This window comes from Maylandia zebra, linkage group LG17, assembly GCF_041146795.1.
Source record: "Maylandia zebra isolate NMK-2024a linkage group LG17, Mzebra_GT3a, whole genome shotgun sequence".
Taxonomy (NCBI): Eukaryota; Metazoa; Chordata; class Actinopteri; order Cichliformes; family Cichlidae; genus Maylandia; species Maylandia zebra.
Genome location: NC_135183.1, coordinates 11,359,598 through 11,378,758, shown reverse-complemented (window position 1 = coordinate 11,378,758; position 19,161 = coordinate 11,359,598). Strand labels below are relative to the sequence as shown.

Genomic DNA, 19,161 nt, shown 5'->3' with positions numbered 1-19,161 from the left:
AACTACAAGGTCAATGAATAACACAGAGTGCAAAGAGACGTGCAGAGGAATAATGGCTGGGAGCTCTATATCTGCTGTATGCATGCACACATTGTATCAATACCCCATAAAATAAAAACCTTACTGAGCAAGTATTTTTCAATTTACAAAAAATATAGTCTATTGCTTATTAAAAAAAATCACAATTTTCATTCTCCAGGACAGGGAGACAGCAGTAAAGCATTGGAGAGAGATGGACTTCCATTCTTCTTTTTGTTATGGATGCCTTAATGCTATTAATTAAAATCCAAGCAGCCTATATAGTGACATACAAATTAATTTCTAACACAGACAGATGTCCAACTTAAAGTGGAAAATTGACCAAATGCAAATCTAAAGATGGCTTTTCTATGCATAGCAATGAGGCCATCTGCAAAAGGAACCCAGTGGAGCAGAGCATGTGTGCACAGTCAGCCTTCCCTATTAGAAAGCAACCCAAAAATGAAAAAAAAAAGTTTTTTGCTAAAGGAGTCAAGACTTTTTTTTTTTAAACTGTGATCAGTAAAAGCCACGGATCCGTTGGCGGGGGAATTATTAATGCACCATAATTGTATACAAGATAACTGTGCTGACTATGTTTGAATAACTAACAGCTGCATTTAATGGAACATTTAATTGCGCTTAAAGGCTTTTGTAGAATAAGCGCTTTGTGACGCTCATACATGCTGTGGACGTGACACTTTTCACTATACCCTCCAGGCTTACCTTTTGATTAACTTATTACAAGCCTAGTACTCATTTAGAATTCACTAAACCTAAAACCATATTTAAAAAAATATTGGTTCATAAGACAAGTATTTTTAATCACAATTTTTAAAAGATCAAGATCTAAACTTTGCTGAAACAGGCATCACCATAACACGATCATTGTAACAAAGTCCCATAGATTTCCGATAAAGATTTGATAACTGAAATGAAAGCCTTTTGTATTCTCTGGATGGCAACAATGAACAATACAAATATAATGAGCATGAAAATTAAAAAACAAACAAAAAAACCCCCACAAAAATGCCTTCTATAATAAAACCTGAAAAAATATATTGGCTAAAATAATCAACCTACTGTTAAAGCAAATATGGCACATGAAAATATTCCACTCTAGAATTAATAGATAAATCCTGTTAAAATGATCCATTAAGTTGTTATTACTGAATATTTAAATTACTGTCTCCCTCCCACATTACATTCCTCTTTCTACCGCTTTGCACATAGTTCATGAACTATCAACCTTTTTTGAGCTGGTTGGTGAAAAACAATGGTCCAATTTTTGCTGAATACGAATCTACAAAAAGGGGTTTAAAAGCTAGGAATACCATGACGATAACCTCAGCATAATTTACCATGAACAATTAACTGACCTCAAGCTAAAACTCTGCCAGTGAACCTGACACTTCCCCATGCCAACGTCAAGATTGCTCTCCCTATTTCCTTTTGAGTTAACCTACAAGCAAATATAAGTGGGCTACTTAAAATACTTTAGCCAGCAGACAGTCTTGTTGCTACACACCACTCTGCAACCCTCTTCCAGTCTAAGTTTCCACCATTCATTTTTGTTTCTTTCTCCCCTTGACTTTACTGGCTTTAAAAAAAAATATTTCATGTTCTTTGACATGGAAGAGCAGGGTTGTGTTCTCCAATCATAGGCTATACAAGTGGCTGGCAGGTGTGGGAACAGAAACATTCTGGCAAATATGAATTAGTAGAGATGAAATAACAATCCTACTTTGACTAAAGAGGTTCTAAAAGAAGTGTTACTAGTACAGTGCTATGTGGCTACTATAAGCTGCATCTATGCAGAGGTGCTCTTATTTCCACCCACAGTCCAGCTGGGTATATGTTGGGTTAATTTTGGCTTCTAATTTAGCTTTAGGTGTTGATTGAACATGAACGGTTGTCTGTCTTTCTGAGTTGGTCATGTAATAGACTCTAGTTTAACGCTGAAACCTAGCTGGATGAGCGACTGAGAAAAATTGAGTGCTCTGGAAGTCTACTAAAAGAATGAATACCTCTTTTTCCAAAGATAATCTCATATTTAGAGTCTCTAAAATTTCCAACAGGCATTTAACAAAACTGAGATCTGAAATGCTGTTTTTAACTCATTTTATTTTTATCATTCAGTGAGCTTTTTTACCCACACATTTGTTGTGGTACCTCACTTGTTTGTTTGCGTTTTTCCTTTAATTTGTCTCTATAGTCAAGCAAAGCAGGCATTCCCCAGTGACCCCTGAAGGCATCCTCCTCAGCTTCTTCTTACACTCTTGTCTGTAAAATATGTAGGTCTGCTGCTGCCACACACATTCGTTCAGGGGAAACACTGCTGCTTGTAAAGTTAACATTGCTCCCCTCTGAGATGGCACAGTGGCCCAACACACAAGTGCGCCATTTTGACTTTTGGAGCAGGTGAGAGCCAGAGCCAGGATTTGGCATCGTAACTGGACTAAGCACAGCACAGCTGCTTGTTTTCCTCAGTTTTCACAGTGGAAGAAGATAGATGGTGAATCTCACGTCTCCCACTGGAAAGGTTGTGTACACACAGAGTAAAGGACACCTCAATTTCTCCCTCTAGTTCAAATCTGTTTTATTTGGTAGAGCAGCAGTGAAGCTGTTTCACTGCAACCAGATAAACATGATAACAGAAAAGAAGAAAACAGAGCAAATTCAATAAGATTATTCAACAGGAAGCACATGAAATCAAACAAATCTGACCAACCTCAAAATCAGCTCTCTTTTTTGTTAACGTAAAAAAACATAAAAGTATAATTAATAAAGGCACTCAAAATGTTACCACAATAAAATGAATATAATCCTTATCACCTTTTGTGACGCTGACCCTGCAAGCATGACAAATGGAAGCTGTTTGATTAGTGTGATACTTTCAAAGTATTATCTAAAATGTGTGAACATCAGTATTATCTCTCTATTTCACACTCTCTGACAAGTAAAATGGAAACTTATTGACTGAGAATAATGACTATAAAAGCCTGGGACTAAAATACTAATAATCAGAACACTGAAGTGCACCAATGCTTATTTCTATTATGCTCCATCACAGATATTAAACTGATGCAGTTTCCAATAATAAATATGCTCAAAATCAGTTATAGAAAACCAAATGCATAGAACAAATTTACATTTTGTTTTTTTGCAACACCTCGAGTGGAATTAAATTTTTAGCTCCAGGTATTTTTTTTGCAGCACTTTATTGATTTAAACACAAACTCACAGTCTTATGTAGATATTTGATGCACTTACATTACTTACGCTTTTATTTTAATATTCTGGAAAAACACTTTTTAACCCACCCATATGTTCATACATACGGAGCCCCGCAAGGGACATGGGAGGAAAAAAAATTAAGACGACTTAATTTTTTTAAATATTTTAATATTTTTATATATATATATATATATATATATATATATATATGTAGTTAAAAAAAACAGTTCATCCTAACTGGAATGCACTTGATTTTTCACAGACTTACTAAGAAATATTTTCTTTCTGACAACTGACTGACAAGAAATCATTAGAGATACAGTTTTGTTTGATTTAATTGTAGATGAACTGAAGCTAACAAATTAAATAAAATTTAATTTGTAATTACCTTGATAAAAGGTAATTACGCCACAAGTTGGCTGTTAAGATACCTGTCTTCTCTGAATCAGATTATGAAGTGTCTTGCCAGGCAAGTAAATGGATGATAGCCTGTGTGTTACTAGTGTGAAGCCTTGGCAGGGCAAAATATCACTTAGCCCTTTAACATGTTCCACTGATACAGATGGCTCTGAGGCACATTCATTATTTAAAAATGTGGCTTTAATATTATTATAATACAAGTTAGGAGCATTTTACTGATGAACATTCATCACTGCTGCAAATCTCTCATATGAATAATTCCACAAAACAGCATAAAATGTCACTTAGTGAGCTTGTGTTGTCAGATGTTTGAGCAACAATGGACTTTGAATGGCTGCACTTTCTGCTTGCTGGAGAAAAAAAGTACAAGATGACATTAATTTTTCATGTTTAAAAAAAAATTCATCGCTCATCTCAAAATTGCCTCATTCTCTGCACCTTCAAGAATTGCTGTTCCCTTAATCACCACGGCGTAGTGGATGTGCAAATCCACATTTGCATCTGAGATACGTTTCCGCCTGTTTATTCAGTCTTTGAGGATTTCCGTGCATGTTTAAGACCACTTTGTTGCACTGGCTTACACTCTAATGTCAACCAAAGGGGGGGATAAGCTTATAAAGTATAAGCAAGAAAAAAGAGGAGGAGGAAGCAAATAGCATCAGAATGTGATTATTGTGTGGCTTTTGGAATGGGGGAAAAAAGGCACGGGGGGAAAGTGCAATTTAATACTCAATGTGCTTTTATGTTCACTAAGGGAAACTAAGCTATGCTTTTTTTACTGCAAGTAGTGGAAGAGGGGCGAGGGAGCAAATTTGACTGTGTTGTTTTAGCTCCTCGGGCCTCACCTCTGTTAACCTACAGCACATGAAAAAGAGGAAGCTGGGAGAAGAGATCTCCCAGCTTCTTCTTGACATCTAAAGTCAGATTTCAGCTTTGCCATAATCAGCTTCTTCGTCTACAACATATCAAGGAAGGGAACTTGTGTTAAAATTTGGTGAAGAACATGGTTAAGAGCTAAAAAGAAGAGCATTTATCTTCCTTTCTGAATAATGGCCATGAAAAAAAAGATCTGTCCATAATGAATTATTCATCCATGCTCACGATGACAAAGTACTTTGTCTTTTTTCATTTGGTTTTCTTTATCATCGCATCAAAACAGCCTCAAACTTTGGAAGCCCTGTGCTCTGAAATTGTTGCTCAGCAGCAGTTATCTGCTAATCTTCAGATGCTCAAACTTTATTTGTGCGCTCCTTAACTTGGACAAACTGAGTGTAATGGCTGAACAGCTAAGGCAGGCACAGCAGATTGGGTCAAGCAATCCTTATCACTTCTCCTTCCTGTCAGTGATATTCCCCTCACAAGCTTAGTTTAATGAATCTTCAATGTGGACGAGCTGGTGCAGCAAATAAAAGGTAAGTAGGATGACTATTGCAACTTTTCCTGTGTACTTGGATCCTGGGCTAAAAGGCCCTCTAAATAAGGCTTTTCTGTCCTCGTCTCATCTCTTCCACTCACCCGCATATGACACCTTAACTCGTACCGCAAAATGTTTGACAAATGACGGCAGCTCTCAAAGGAAATTACTGAAATGGAAGGGCTGATTCATCACACTATGTAACAGCAGAGCCATTTTTTTCTTTTTTGCACTCCTATCTCATTTTTCCCGTCTTTGATTATTTTCCAGAGCTGCTTCGCTCAGTCCTACAGGCCTTCAGGCCAAGCATTTCCACCATTTAAATATGTTATCTCTTAAAACCAGGGGACCAATGCTCTTCTTAAAGGCAGCTTTGTTTTGGCATTCGTCTTCATTTGGGTGAGGTAAAAATCCATGTTTGAAATTAAAGGCTGGTGATGCTGTGAATATTTTACATCAGTCACCTGAAAATGCCTCACAAACAAACGTACCCTAGAGGGCTTTTTCTCTATTCATCTCAGTCAGAGGGGTTTTTAGCAGCACTTTGGTTCAGTGGTGGCTGCCAAATCAGCTCAACGTCCTCTTGCCAATTCACTTTAGAGAATGTACAGTTTTATCTCTGATGGACTGCGTAGTGGGGCATCACTAAGGACAAGTCAATGAAGAATAGGCTGCATCTGAGGAAAAAAAGCAGGCAGTTTGGCTTTTTTTTTCTTTGTTACTGCAGCTACACAAGGAAACAGACCGGACAGTCAAGTTCTATTTTTTTTTTTTTCCAAAGTGAACAAAGCCCTGACCATGTTTGCTCAAACCTGTTTAATATTAGTTTATAGATGCTGTTTATTTGTGATTTGGACGGTATTCAGTTTTCAATGTAGGAATTTAGATAATAATTTGATGTTTAATATGAAAAATTTCAGCAATTTCAACTGGGGCACAATACATCTTGCTCACGCTCAGCAGTGATCATTACGCTTCCGTTCACCTCATTGTTGTGCTAATTAGCAACTTTGTCTTCCAGAATTATCTCTTTCATACTCAGTGAAAAATCTATAGCTGATGTAGCTTCTGCTCTCTCTTTCTCTCTCACAGCAGCTGCACCCACACAGAGGCTGTGAACTGTTTGAGAGAACAAAGTAAGACAACTTCTGTTGCTTCTTTCTCTCTCAGTGATAACTTTCAATGTAAAGACACAGCACACCCATTAACATTTGTATATGGTGATCTTTTCAGACATGTCACAGTTCTAAAATCACCCATCCACCAAGGGTTTTTATTCACACTAACTACATGCTTATCCACTTCACCTAACATTCCTTTTATAAGAGGGTTAATAATGGTTTGGTTTTTCCTACAAACACTGTTGCCTCATTTAGCAATGCATGTGGATGACTTCGTAACTTTGTGAAGTTACAGTTAAAAAAAACAAAACTTGCACACATAATTACTACTTATTTTTTCGAACAGGCCCTGTTTACCCTGTCTAGTAATTTTGGATTGTTCATGCTTGGCTTCTTCAAAAAGGGCTGTCTTTATCATAATAGATTATTTCAGTAGGTAAAAAAGTGGGCTGCAATGATTCAGATTCCACCACAATCGGTTCATAAATTTTTTTTAAAAAAGGCAGTTTAATACAAAATACTGTGAAGTGACATCGTTTTTTATATGTTGCAGTCTGGCAGTCCTTTCCATTGAAGACATGGACATAGTTAAATTACCACATAATTACCACCTGCACATTCTGTAAATCTTTTTTCCTACTGATCCCTAACATGTGTCCATGCTGTAAATGCCAATAAAGTTGTGGTCAGAGGACGTTAGTATCTAAAAAGCTCTTATGAAGGCAAACGACCACAGATAGGGTAACACTTTCTAAGATTATGAAATTCATTATTAATTACCAAACAAATAAGCTAGTACTAACTCTGGAACCTTCAGTGTGTAGGGTTGGGGAACTCCAGGCCTCAAGTGCTGGTGTCCTGCAGGTTTTAGATCTCACCCTGGGACAACCAGTGTTGGGACTAACGCGTTATTAAGTAACGCGTTACAGTAACTACGTTATTATTGTGGTAACGAGCACGGTAACTAGTTATTATGCCAAAACCGGGAACGCGTTACTCGTTACTGGGATTTAGATAGGCTCGTTATTCGTTACTTCGTGTGGTGGCTATCGCGGAGCTTCCACAGATTCAATAACATTAGCAAGTGGTGGAAGCCAGCAGGTGGATGAAGGAAAAGGGAGGCAAGAGGAGAGACCCGAAGCGGCCGCTGGTCCGAGAGTGTCAGGTGAACTGAACTTCAGGTAAGAAGTTGTAACCTGCAGTCCATCTGGGTCAGATATGAACCAAGTTTAGGTGGAGTTTATTTTCGTTATTCTGACTTTTTCGTACTGCGTGCTAGCTAGCATGACGGAGTTTCTATACAGCTGGGTGGGTGCTATGTTACTGATGTTGAACTTTATTTTGTTCATAAGGTTAATTATTAGAGTTGCCAACCGTCCCGTAAAAAACGGAATCGTCTCGTATTCAGAGAAAATATTACGCGTTTCGTATTGAGGTGAAAAGGAACACAGTTTGTCCCAGACTTCAGCTACAATGAAAAAGACACAAAGTTATTCTGTGTCTTTGCTGCACAGCTGCCTCTTCTTCTCTCATCCTCTCACCCTCCCTCTCCTGTTTCTACTTCAATCATGAAACTGATCAATGATCAGCTGATCGGCTTTTCTCTCTTGTTTATTTATCGCCCACTTTGCGCCAGAAAGAGGAAACCAGCGGATGTCGCGCTAAACAACAGCAGCACGTTTAAGCTTGATCAGCTGCTGTTAGAATTTATTTAATATTAATTTCTAGTATCAGCTGATGTTGGCTGGAGCCACAGCTGTAAACCTGCTGGTCATGATATGGTTTGGTTATGTGGTGAGAGGGAAACATGAAGATGAAACCAGGAGATGTCCTTACTGAATCATCAGAGCTGTGATGGAGAAACAGGTTTACCTTTTAGGTGACATGAATGAGTTGAAGGGAAGTTATGAACTGTTTCTGAGAGACAAATAACACCAGGATCCTTTTCTAAGTAGCTGACAGCTGGTAACTGTGCAGGGGCGGATCTAGCAAAGTGTTGCCAAGGGTCCATGTAGGGCATTAAAAGGGAAAGGGGGGCACAAGGAAATACTTTCTTATTCTCATTTAAAATGTCTCACTTTTAAAAAAAATAATTATCTGAGTCTTGCAACAAACAATTGATAGATTGATACATATATACCATCAGAACAGTGTACATCACTGTCACAACAGCGTTTATTTTCATTCAAAGGCTTTATGATTTTTCCTATAATGGTGGGCCGGTCTCTAGTCAAAACGCCCGGGATGATTTTTTTGTCCCAGTCCAGCCCTGTATGCAGCTCATCTGCAGTCTGGTGTTACCTACATCTTCCTGTTCAGAAGGCAGAATTTCCGAGTTCTGAGTACAATCGAAAGCACCACGACTGCAGTTTTTGTGTTGGATGTAAAAAGCAGGCTAGGATAGAATCAGGCGTGAGATTTCTCTCGTGGAAATGTGCACATTATTTTTTCCTTTCTATTGGTAGGTGGCACAGTGCACTTGTGGCAAGTAAGCAAGCTAGAAGACTGGCAATCTTGCTGGGTATCCAGTTACGGAAGCAACACATTAACAAGAGAATTCTGAGTAAAACCAAAGTTACTTTCCCTAGTAACTAGTTACTCTGAAACTAACGAGTAACTTGAAGTAACTGAGTTACTTTTGATAGAAGTATCTAGTAATGTAACTAAGTTACTAATTTAAAGTAACTTACCCAACACTGGGGACAACACACCTGAATCAAACGATTAGTTCATTACCAGGCCTCTGGAGAACTTCAAGACATATGGAAGAAGTTATTTAGCCATTTAAATCAGCTGTGTTGATTCAAAGACACATCCAAAACCTGCAAGACACCAGCTCTCACTTCGGTCTTAGACAGTAGTTACAAAGACACCAATTCGGACACATCACAACCCAATATTGTGCCAAAATGTGTAATGGACACACATGCAGAAGCTGCATTACCATAAAATATTTAAAGGCAAGTGAACAAGAAAACCTATAGGATACATTTCAGTCATTTCACATTCAGCCCTTAATCGTCAGAAATGATGTATGTAAACGTGTTAATAATGTCTGTTTAAATGCTTTTCTGCTGTTACTGCAGCTTCTGCATGTGTCTTTTCACACTTTGGAGGAGTGAAGTGTGACATAGATACGGTGAACAGGCGTGCCTTTTACATGTTTTGTCGTGATACTGGGTTGCACATCAGGCTTGTATGTATTCTTAAATTAAACAGAATTTTTATAACAACTACATTTCCACATGTTTTTGTAAAACTGGTACTTTTTCAGTAGGTTTGTAATGCGCTCTTATATTTTATGACACCACAATCAGATCCATTTACTGATGAATATCATTTTGTAAAGTTACCTTGCAATAGTTTTTACTATTTATTTTGATTCACATATTTTACTGTGTACTAATTCTCAATTTGGCGTCGTTCCTTATATGTCCTCTGTTATCTAATGTGATCTCATTTTAAATAATATCAGGTAATTTTAGATTGCCTCCTCATTTTCAGCTCAACACATCTTCAAAACATTCAATACATGCTCTCACATAAAGCTCATTTCTTAGTCAGTGGCACTGCAGGAAAACATCAAAGATCTATAAGCGGCAAACATTGATTTGTTAGTCAGGTCAGGTATCTCTGTTTTTTAGCAGATCCAATCTCAAAACTATCACTGCAGAAGCAGGTGTAATCACATGACAAACAGAATGAAGAAGCTGACCGTGTCTCAGACTGGTGTTTTTACACATTGTTATTGTTACCCACATTCTTAGATGCTAATCTGTGGTTTACCAAAGGTAGGCGTAAACACATTAAAGCCACGTGAAGTAACAGATTCCTCTGAAAACAGAGAATTTTAAGTGAAGGACAAACCCAGCCTATTCAATTCATTCTGCTTGATAACAACTGACAGAGTGATGTATGAACACACCCTGGAGGTATTAAGCTGTAAAAGATGTAGGTTGATAAGCCTACATAAGCCTATCTAGATATGCTCAGAATGCCGCCTCATATGTAAGCTTGTGAATACACACATTAAAGTGAGAAGGGAAGTAAACAGTATTGCTCGCTTCATGTCTTCTCTTGGTTGCTCATTGAATGTGCATGTTTACTCAAATGTCACATCAAAGCCAACACAACAATGCAATACTTGCAAGGAAACTGATATTTTTTTTCTAATTTCTCAGCTAAATAATATTAAGAAGATTATTCAGTTTGTCAGCTTTCAAACATTATAGTTTCTTTTAATAAAATAAATATTGTGTTTGATGTTTCAGAGTTATTTTTTTCTACAAACAACTTTTTAAATACCAGAGACTATATATAAAAGATGTAATCACATAACACAACATTCAGTGCTACAGATGCCACATTGGCTTTGTGGAGCCCAATGTAACATGTTTGGATGAGAAGGTGGAGTGCTGAGTTCTCAGCTAGCACCACCTAGCTTAGTAAACAAGTTGCCTATAAATGCGTATGGGTGTATTAGAGACTTAATTGCTAATTAGTGATAATAAGTAACATATGAAAATAGTAGAAGTTTGAAGACCAAAACTTGAGTATTAAAAATGCCTATATCCAGAAGCTACAGCTACATGCGTCAGTAATTAGCTACCATTATAAGTATGAGGCAAACTATCATTTTTTATACCAATTTTTCAATTCAATTTTATTTATATAGCGCCAAATCACAACAACAGTTGCCTCAAGGCGCTTTATATTGTAAGGTAGACCCTACAATAATACATACAGAGAAAAACCCACCAATCATATGACCCACTATGAGCAAGCACTTTGGCAACAGTGAGAAGGAAAAACTCCCTTTTAACAGGAAGAAACTTCCAGCAGAACCAGGCTCAGGGAGGGGCGGGGCCATCTGCTGTGACCAGTTGGGGTGAGAGAAGGAAGACGGGATCTCAAATTAGGGTTATAAACTTTAACAGACTGTAAACATTTTTTTCCTCTTGTAAAGCCATTTTAATATGGACGTCCACGGGGATTGACTCACTTTTGAAAGTAGCCTCAAGTGATTATTTAACGAATTACAGTATTTGAATCTTTATAGTGGCTTCATTTTCAGCCCCAGGTCGTTGGGTTTTTAATTACATTTTTACAAGCCATTCAAGATTTAACATGTATTATCATTGGTGTGACACAGGGTTGTAGGAATAGTCTCCTACGTTACTAAATAAAAAATAAAATCATTTATAAGAATTAAAGATTATTCTTTAATTATTTAACGACGGTAAGCCAATATAATTTGTGCTTGGCTTCATCACAAAAAATGAATACTTCAAGGAAAAAAAGGCAAATGGAAAAAAAAAGTATCTAAAATATTCTGGTACAATTGTGCCTTCTATAGAGAAGAAGAAAAATAAATATATTAAATACACTCAACCTGACATAATAGAGCACGTCTATTATGGCTTATATATAATAATTATACTTATAAGCCCTGAGGAAGCTTATGTTAGTATACAAAATAATAATTATAAAATGAATTCCATAAAATAAAATGAAAGCTTGGCAACCACTGTTATAATACACATTTTGCCCAACAGTTTTGTAAGTAAAACTATTAAGCAATAAAGAGGTTGCCTCACTAATGGCTGCCGGTGGATTTTTGGCAAGAACATTAGGTAAGGTCTTAAGTGCATTTAGTCCTAATGGTTCATTAATTAAAAATGGTAAGAAAAATAGCTGTCATTTAACACGGAGGTTCCCTGTCCTTACATAGTTCTAATTCCCTCAACTAAGGGCTTAAAAATATTTTAATATTTCTATTTTGCATTTGAAGCAGTGCACAGTTGCTCATCAAGGTCCTTTCACAGACTGTAAACTGCATAAAGTAAGTGGTAGTAAGTGGTTAGGACTTGGCAAGTACTGACTACTGGATGGGCTTTTCTTGATTTAGTCCAATAGCTACTCTCTAAAAGGAGAGCAAGAATAATTATGCTTGCAACATCATGAGTACACACACAGCCAAATCAGTGACGCTATCTTTTAATAAGAAAGTAACGTTTGGAAATAAAAACCTTTTTTGTAATAATGTGTATTATTAAAGAAAACATATACAGCATTTGATGGGGTAGTTGGACTCCCTTTATAGTTCACCTGAATGAATAAATGTAAAAAGGTAACAATCCCACGATGACCTCTTATCAATTTGCGTACTATTCAACCAGTGGAAAGCATATCAATGGGCTCTTAATATGCAGGTACAAATATAGTTGTTGAACGTGTGCATACTAAATAAATTTGGAGAATAAAATAAAACAATAAAAAAAGCAAAAGCAATCACTGATTGTTGACACAAGCTCCACTTGTTAAAATTAGCCAAATCTGCTGATTGTATGGTTACCACTGAAATACACCATACTGGCTGTGATTGAATTAATTCTTTAGTGAGGGGGCTAATCAAGACCACTTTGCTATGTTTTGAAAAATACAATAATTATGTTTATCCAGTGAAGCAGCATCCAAGCAAATTGGAACAATGACTCAATGAATGGCTGCGTTCATAGATAGAATGCTATAACAATGGGAGCCATTTAAACGATTGGCAAATAATGTGATTCCGTTATTATGTGTGACTCAAGCCCAAAGAGAAGCTGACTTTACCTTGATGGCGGTGGAGGCGATCTGGATGTGGTGCAGCTTGTGCAGGGTGCTCTCCCTGTCAATGAAGTAGGAGGCGGCCAGCTGGTGCAGAGCTTCCAGCGTCACAGCTGTGCCATTTGATTCACTCGCTTCTGATGTTCGACTCAACTTTCGCTTGTCCACAAATATCATTAATGACTCTTCCCCTGCAAAAACGCAGACGCAGTGACACATACAGATTGATTATTTATGACTCCTCCGTGCGAACATCATCATACTCTTTACATTAAACTCATAAAGATGGAAACCTGCTAAGAGAACAAACAGCCCTTGTTACTACACCCTAATTTAGTGATGACTCTATTGCTGTGTTGCACAAATTGAGATTTGTAGAAGTCTTATTAGTTATTATTTTTTCAGATAAAAGCTACATAAGTTTTCCACAATTGATCCTGCTAAAAAAAATTCCCCACCATTGCGCTGATCTAAAAGTGGTGGGAATGTGCCAGGAAACAAACAAACAGGGAAATTAAGAAGACTTCGATGCAATAAAAACTGGACATAGGCACTGAAGGACGTGCAGTTCAAAAATCAGCATTGCAAATTTTTTTGTACAGAGGTTGCAAAACACAATACTTTTTGTTAGCCAGCATAACTTTATATATTACAATATTTTTACAGAGCACTACTAGCACAGGCTAAAGGTAATGCTGCGTGTTATCTTTGGCGTGCAGCTGTATTTTCTTTCCTTTTGTTTGCAACCAATAATGTGCAAGATTGTCTCTCCGATCTATTTGAATACTGTTGGTATTCAGAGTTTATGCACAAGAGACAAAAGATGAAAAGAGCCAAACAGAGCAGCTGGGAGGTGATTGAACACCAGATAGCTGGGGGCTTTGCTGCACATTACAGCACTCAGGCTAACTTAGATCTATTGTTATGGAAACAGATGATCTACTGACATTTTCAAAGACAGATTTTACATGTTGAGTCAGAAAATCTGCGTTTAAAAAACATACAAATGATTCCACATTCTTGGCCAAAATTAACTTAAATATTTAGAGTAGTTGAACGTGTGCAAAACAAAAAGCTTTTGAGCATTAAACATGTTTAACTGACAGACTCCCTGCTGCTAGAGGTTTACTCTTATTCTGAAGATTACCCTTGATGGCAATTTACTTATTTGACAGACTAAAGTCAAAAGCAACAAGAATAGGCAGACAAAGACACTGTGCCTGCATATGTACTTGGTTCTTTTCAATAGAATAGTAGTTGGAACACAAGTTACAGCAATAAAACTGTGACACTAAATTAAAAAATGAAAGTCCCTTTAGCATTTTTTATTTGGGTTTTGAAGTAGAGAAGAGAATTTTAAAGATGAAAGGGAAGTGAAAACGCTCCAAAGTCTCAACAGACAAGCAAAACATGAGGCTTTTTTCCCACTCTGTCAAATTCACTCTGGGTCTCAAGCTGAAATACTTGTAAAGATCCTGAAAAAGTTTCTTTAACTCTCTGTGGTCCAAGTCATCACCAGTGGTGACTGGGCTAAGATTAGTGTTAGGGTAGGGACAGAGTTATGGTTGACACCTGTGATGACTTTGACATCAGAGGGTTAAAATTTCTTGTTGTGTAAAAAAGGCTGTGTTCATCTGGCTTCCTAAAACATCACCTTGTTATTCACGTTTTAAGACAAGTCAGTAAAAGCAAAGATAACCACAAGCTGTGTTCTTTATTTACCTCCCAGTGTAGCAGAGAGCAGGAAGTGGGTCCCGTATTTCCTGATAATGTTGTCTGTGATGGCGCTAAGACTGGGCCTCCTGCCCAGCTGCCTAATGGTCTGGAGGAACTCGGGGTCCAGAGGCAAGGAAAAGCCATTGTTCTCTTGTCTCTCCAGGGCCAAGCTGTTCACCTTCCATCGGCCAAACTCCCTGCAATTTCACACAAACACATGCTCACTGTAAGCAAAGGAAAACAACAACATGAATGTTGCATTCAAGCTCGCTTGAAAACAGTCCAGCTGAAGCCAAATGTTATATGGACTCCTCCATAATAAGGTCTTGATTAGTCTTTCCTTTGCCTTCAATATGTGAGAAGAATCTCTGTTTTGGCTGTTTTGGGACATTTCCTCTAGACACACAATGCAAAGACTAAATCTACCACATTGATCTGAACAGTAGTTGCAAAGAAATGAAAATAGGGTCCCTTGCCGTTTTAAAGCAGGCAGGACACAGCTTACTCCTCACAATGAGGCCCATATTCAGAACTGTTCCTTGCTGGGCATAAAATGTGATGTATGCATAACCTCTAAGTGAATCATGTGTGCCACTCTTTAAAAGACGAATGATCTCATGCTGTTCCTACCTCCGGCTCACAGAATTGCTTTGCACCATGGTGTAAAAAATATTGTGTTTTTCCACCAATTTTAAATAATAGAGCAATCTTTTCACATCTCCAGTCACTGTTTGAGGAGCTGTTGCTGGACAGTCTGTAATCATGCGTGGAGTCTTGCTGCTTTTAGGACCTCTTTTGGAGAGAACAGGCTTCATCTGTAGCCGATTGATATTCAGCCTCGCCTTGGAGTATGCCAGCTGCCTTTATCTACCAAGTGCAGACTGAGTGCTGCGGCTTGATGCATAGATTAGTGCTATTCAAATACAGCTGGTAATAAATAAGGTTCTTCCCGCAAACTAGCAGGGGAGAAATCTAAGACCTTTCAGTCATATTGGGTAGTTGACTTGGCTTTTGGGAAATTTGCTCGAGGCGTTAGGGTAAAATATAACCTGTTATATCAAAGAATGGCTGCAACACAAGCATAACAAAGCAAAGATGTATTACAAAACCAAATGAACTTTAACCTTCTGAGATCTGATTTCTCCATTTGCAACAACCCCAACCTAAACCCTTGCTTTAATCGTAGGCAATCAGAATATGAATATATTGTTTTATTGAATATATCTCCAAAGTGTTAGCAACCAGGGAACAAAAACATTAAATGTTCTCACTGGAAGACATCAAAAACTATCTAAATGTTTCCAGATAGGTCTTTTTTACCTTTTTCCAAAACATATGTTTAGGGATAAGTTTATTACTTACGAGGAGTTGATTAAAGTAAATCAAGTTCTGGGAAATAATTTTAAAACAATGAACCTTTATTGCTTGTCCTTCTTTTACGCATAAACTGTTACAATTGTTATTACTCATAATGTCCAAAGTTTAAAAATGTAAGTCAGCATAGGCTTTGCGAGGCAAAAGTCCACACCATCGGTTACACACCATCGGTTACACACCATCGGTTGCACACCATCGGTTCAAAAAACTGAGCATTTTGTTTTTGTTTTCATTTTAAATTTGAACTTTTAAATTCACTGCAGAGCCTGATCAACTTTTACACCTATAAATATGTATGTATAGATATATATTACATGAAACCCAGACAGATCATCTAAGATTTAAATCGTCAACAAATATTACCAGAAATTTTGATTTTGATTTGATTTGATTTTTTATTGATTAGCATTCAAATATCTCAGTGAAAACAGAACAAAGATCTACCACAAAGCAAGAAAGCATGAGACAAGGCTAATCAAAAGGTATTGGCTGAAGCATTTGCTTATTATGCCAACCCTTTTCACAAAATATATTTTTGTATGCAGCTCCTGTACACAGGGCTCGAAGCAAATAATAAAACAAAGCAAAAACCAAACAAACAAACAAACAAGAAAAAAACCCAAAAAACTTTCCACCTTAGATAAGTAACTACATCAAAGCAAAAGAATCAAGAGGGTTTTTTTTTTTTTTTTTTTTTGGGGGGGGGGGGGGTTGCTCTTTTCATTCTTGATTTATATATTTTTCTAATACTCTATTTTTAAACATATTTTTAAATACCAGAATGATGAGAAAAAGCTAACTATTTATTTTCATTTGTTGCTGTTACTCAGCAGAGAATACTGAAAAACATCTCTACAGTATTTAATTGTGTCCAACATTATCCCTTTTTATAAATTGATTGTGTAATGGTTCACTGTGCAAGATGCTCTAACACAGCAGCACCTCATGTCAGTTCTTTCGCATTATATATTATTTTAAATTACAATTTCCACAAAACCTTAACCACTGAAAAGGTGCCCACCAGTTTCCATGCTTACCTTCAATTAAGTGGGGACCATAATTGCATACTATATTGCATTTTAAGTCTTTATCAATATGACAATATCTGAAAACCTAAATGCTGTAGGTCACCAGACTAATATACCACTGTCATTAAACAAACACTCATAAACTCCAGAAGATTTTTAATTAGTAAATGAACAAATAAGTATATGAATAAACAAACAAACAAATAAATGCAGTCTACCAGTGGTGACCTAACTTATAAAGCTTCATATTGTTTTACTACTATTCTGAGATGCAGAAGCCTTCTTTATTGCCCACAATATTAAAGCCAATGTTGAGATGTAGGTCATATACTGCAGTCTTTTTTTGTTACAAACTCTACTTCATATGTTTCCCTAACTGTCATTTTCACAAATGTGTCCATGCCCTGGTTTGTGTGTTGATTAGATCCAATATTCACAAAACTGTACATGCACTTAATAACAAAATAATGTACTTCGATGTACCTGTTCACTGATCTGCACACTGTTGATTTTCACACCTTTTTAATTTTGATTTATTTTATACTTGTATCTGGTCGGAAATTGCACAGCGTTAAGCATTTCACTGCATGTTGTACTCTGTATGATTGTGTATGTGGCAAATAAAAGTTGAATTTGAGATTCGAATATTCCTGAAAACTGAAAACAATATTCCTGTATCTTTATCATTTTCTTCTTTCAGGCACATAAAACATAAACATATGGTCAGTGTAGTTATTTTTTTACTCAGCTCTGCTGGGATTAGCTGATTGTCGTCTTTGTAGCTTGCCAGTACGTGTGTTGCCAACAGGAAAGTTGTAGCATGCCCTCTGATTGGGAAACTATGCACCACTCACATGGTTGAAGGTTGAAGGGTGTTTCTCCCATCTCTTCCTTATCTGCCTTTATAAATGTGGATACTGACAGAATGACAAATAGCTAATAATAAATGATAATACTGACCTGCTGATAAATCTGTCGGGCTCTAGTGTCTGTTCTTTGTAGGTCTCTGTTGAAGGTTAAATAGCATTCTGTTGTTATACACTGCTTTGCTAGGTATTTCTTTCAGGAAGATGTAATCTGTGTTGTAACTGAAGCTTTAGTATCTTTCAGAGGATTTCACAAGAGATAAAAGATAACAGGATAATACTGACAACTTCCACATGCCTGAGCTACCATCTTATGTGATATATATAAGAAGTAATCTATCAATCATTCAAAAAACTATTTTTGCTGTAGATTTCTTCACAGCTTGAAATGTCCTTACAAAGAACCCAGTGAAAACTGGGATTTATCACCTCCCTCTCGAGTACTCGAGTACATACTCCCTACATTCCACAGACACATGCCAGCTTCAAAATGCAAAGATAAATGCACGTGCATTCACACACCCTGCAGCTTCAAACATCTGAACAAAGCTGCCCTTGCTGCAACAACTTTGCTATCGCCCAGAACATCGCATAGTCCCCATGGGTGCGGGCTTGCTGCCAATCAATTTTCCACCAATAACAATGACCCCCTGAGAAAAATACAAAACAGAAAACAGCTCATTAAGTCCTGTTTCATGTCGGTGTTTCTCTATAACGAGCGGCCATTAGTGTTTCTTTCCATCCGCTGGGGCCATCTGAAGGAGGGAGCAATGGAGAGAGAAAGAAGGAGAGCGGTGCCGTGATCGGCACACTGCCTCGCTATCCTGCTCGCTGATGGACATTTTCGAACGGTGTCACAGCTAAGCTGCAGAATAACAGTGTCTGCACACACATGCACACGTTTGTTGACGAAGACTGCAAATCAATCTCACCGTTTTGCACGTAGACGCACAAAGATATCTTGCATTTCATGGAAGAGTGCAAGTTTATTTCACCCCTTACTCTTCTCAGTGAGACTGGAGTTGAGTAACTGGAATACCCTATCACACACACACACACACACACACACACACACACACACACACACACACACACACACACACACATAATAGGTAGGCTTATTTTACCCACAGCTCTGTGCAGCAGGGGCTTCCTGCGCTTCTACCTGTCACACCCCCCTCTGAGCAAGCTGGAGTGCTGTGTGAACCAATAGGTGGAGAGCGACACAGGTCATGATCAGAGCCATCACCAGATGTCTCAGATACATCACTCAGTATGGACTGCCTGAGGGCGTCTTATTGTCCAATATAACAAACCACAGAATGAATCGAGCGTGCTGATACAGTTGAAATATG

At 37.5% G+C, this 19,161-nt stretch overlaps 1 protein-coding gene across 1 annotated transcript in view; it reads right to left on the bottom strand.

Annotated features, from left to right (window-relative positions):
- The window catches only part of LOC101464554 (BMP/retinoic acid-inducible neural-specific protein 3), a 63,554-nt gene that overhangs the window by 21,085 nt on the left and 23,308 nt on the right, over positions 1 to 19,161 (bottom strand). The window contains exons 4-5 of the mRNA XM_004567368.3: positions 14,542 to 14,732; positions 12,826 to 13,010 (exon numbers count right to left, since the gene is read on the bottom strand). Of these exons, the coding sequence (XP_004567425.1) occupies positions 12,826 to 13,010; positions 14,542 to 14,732 (376 nt within the window). The remainder of the gene's footprint in view (positions 1 to 12,825; positions 13,011 to 14,541; positions 14,733 to 19,161) is intronic.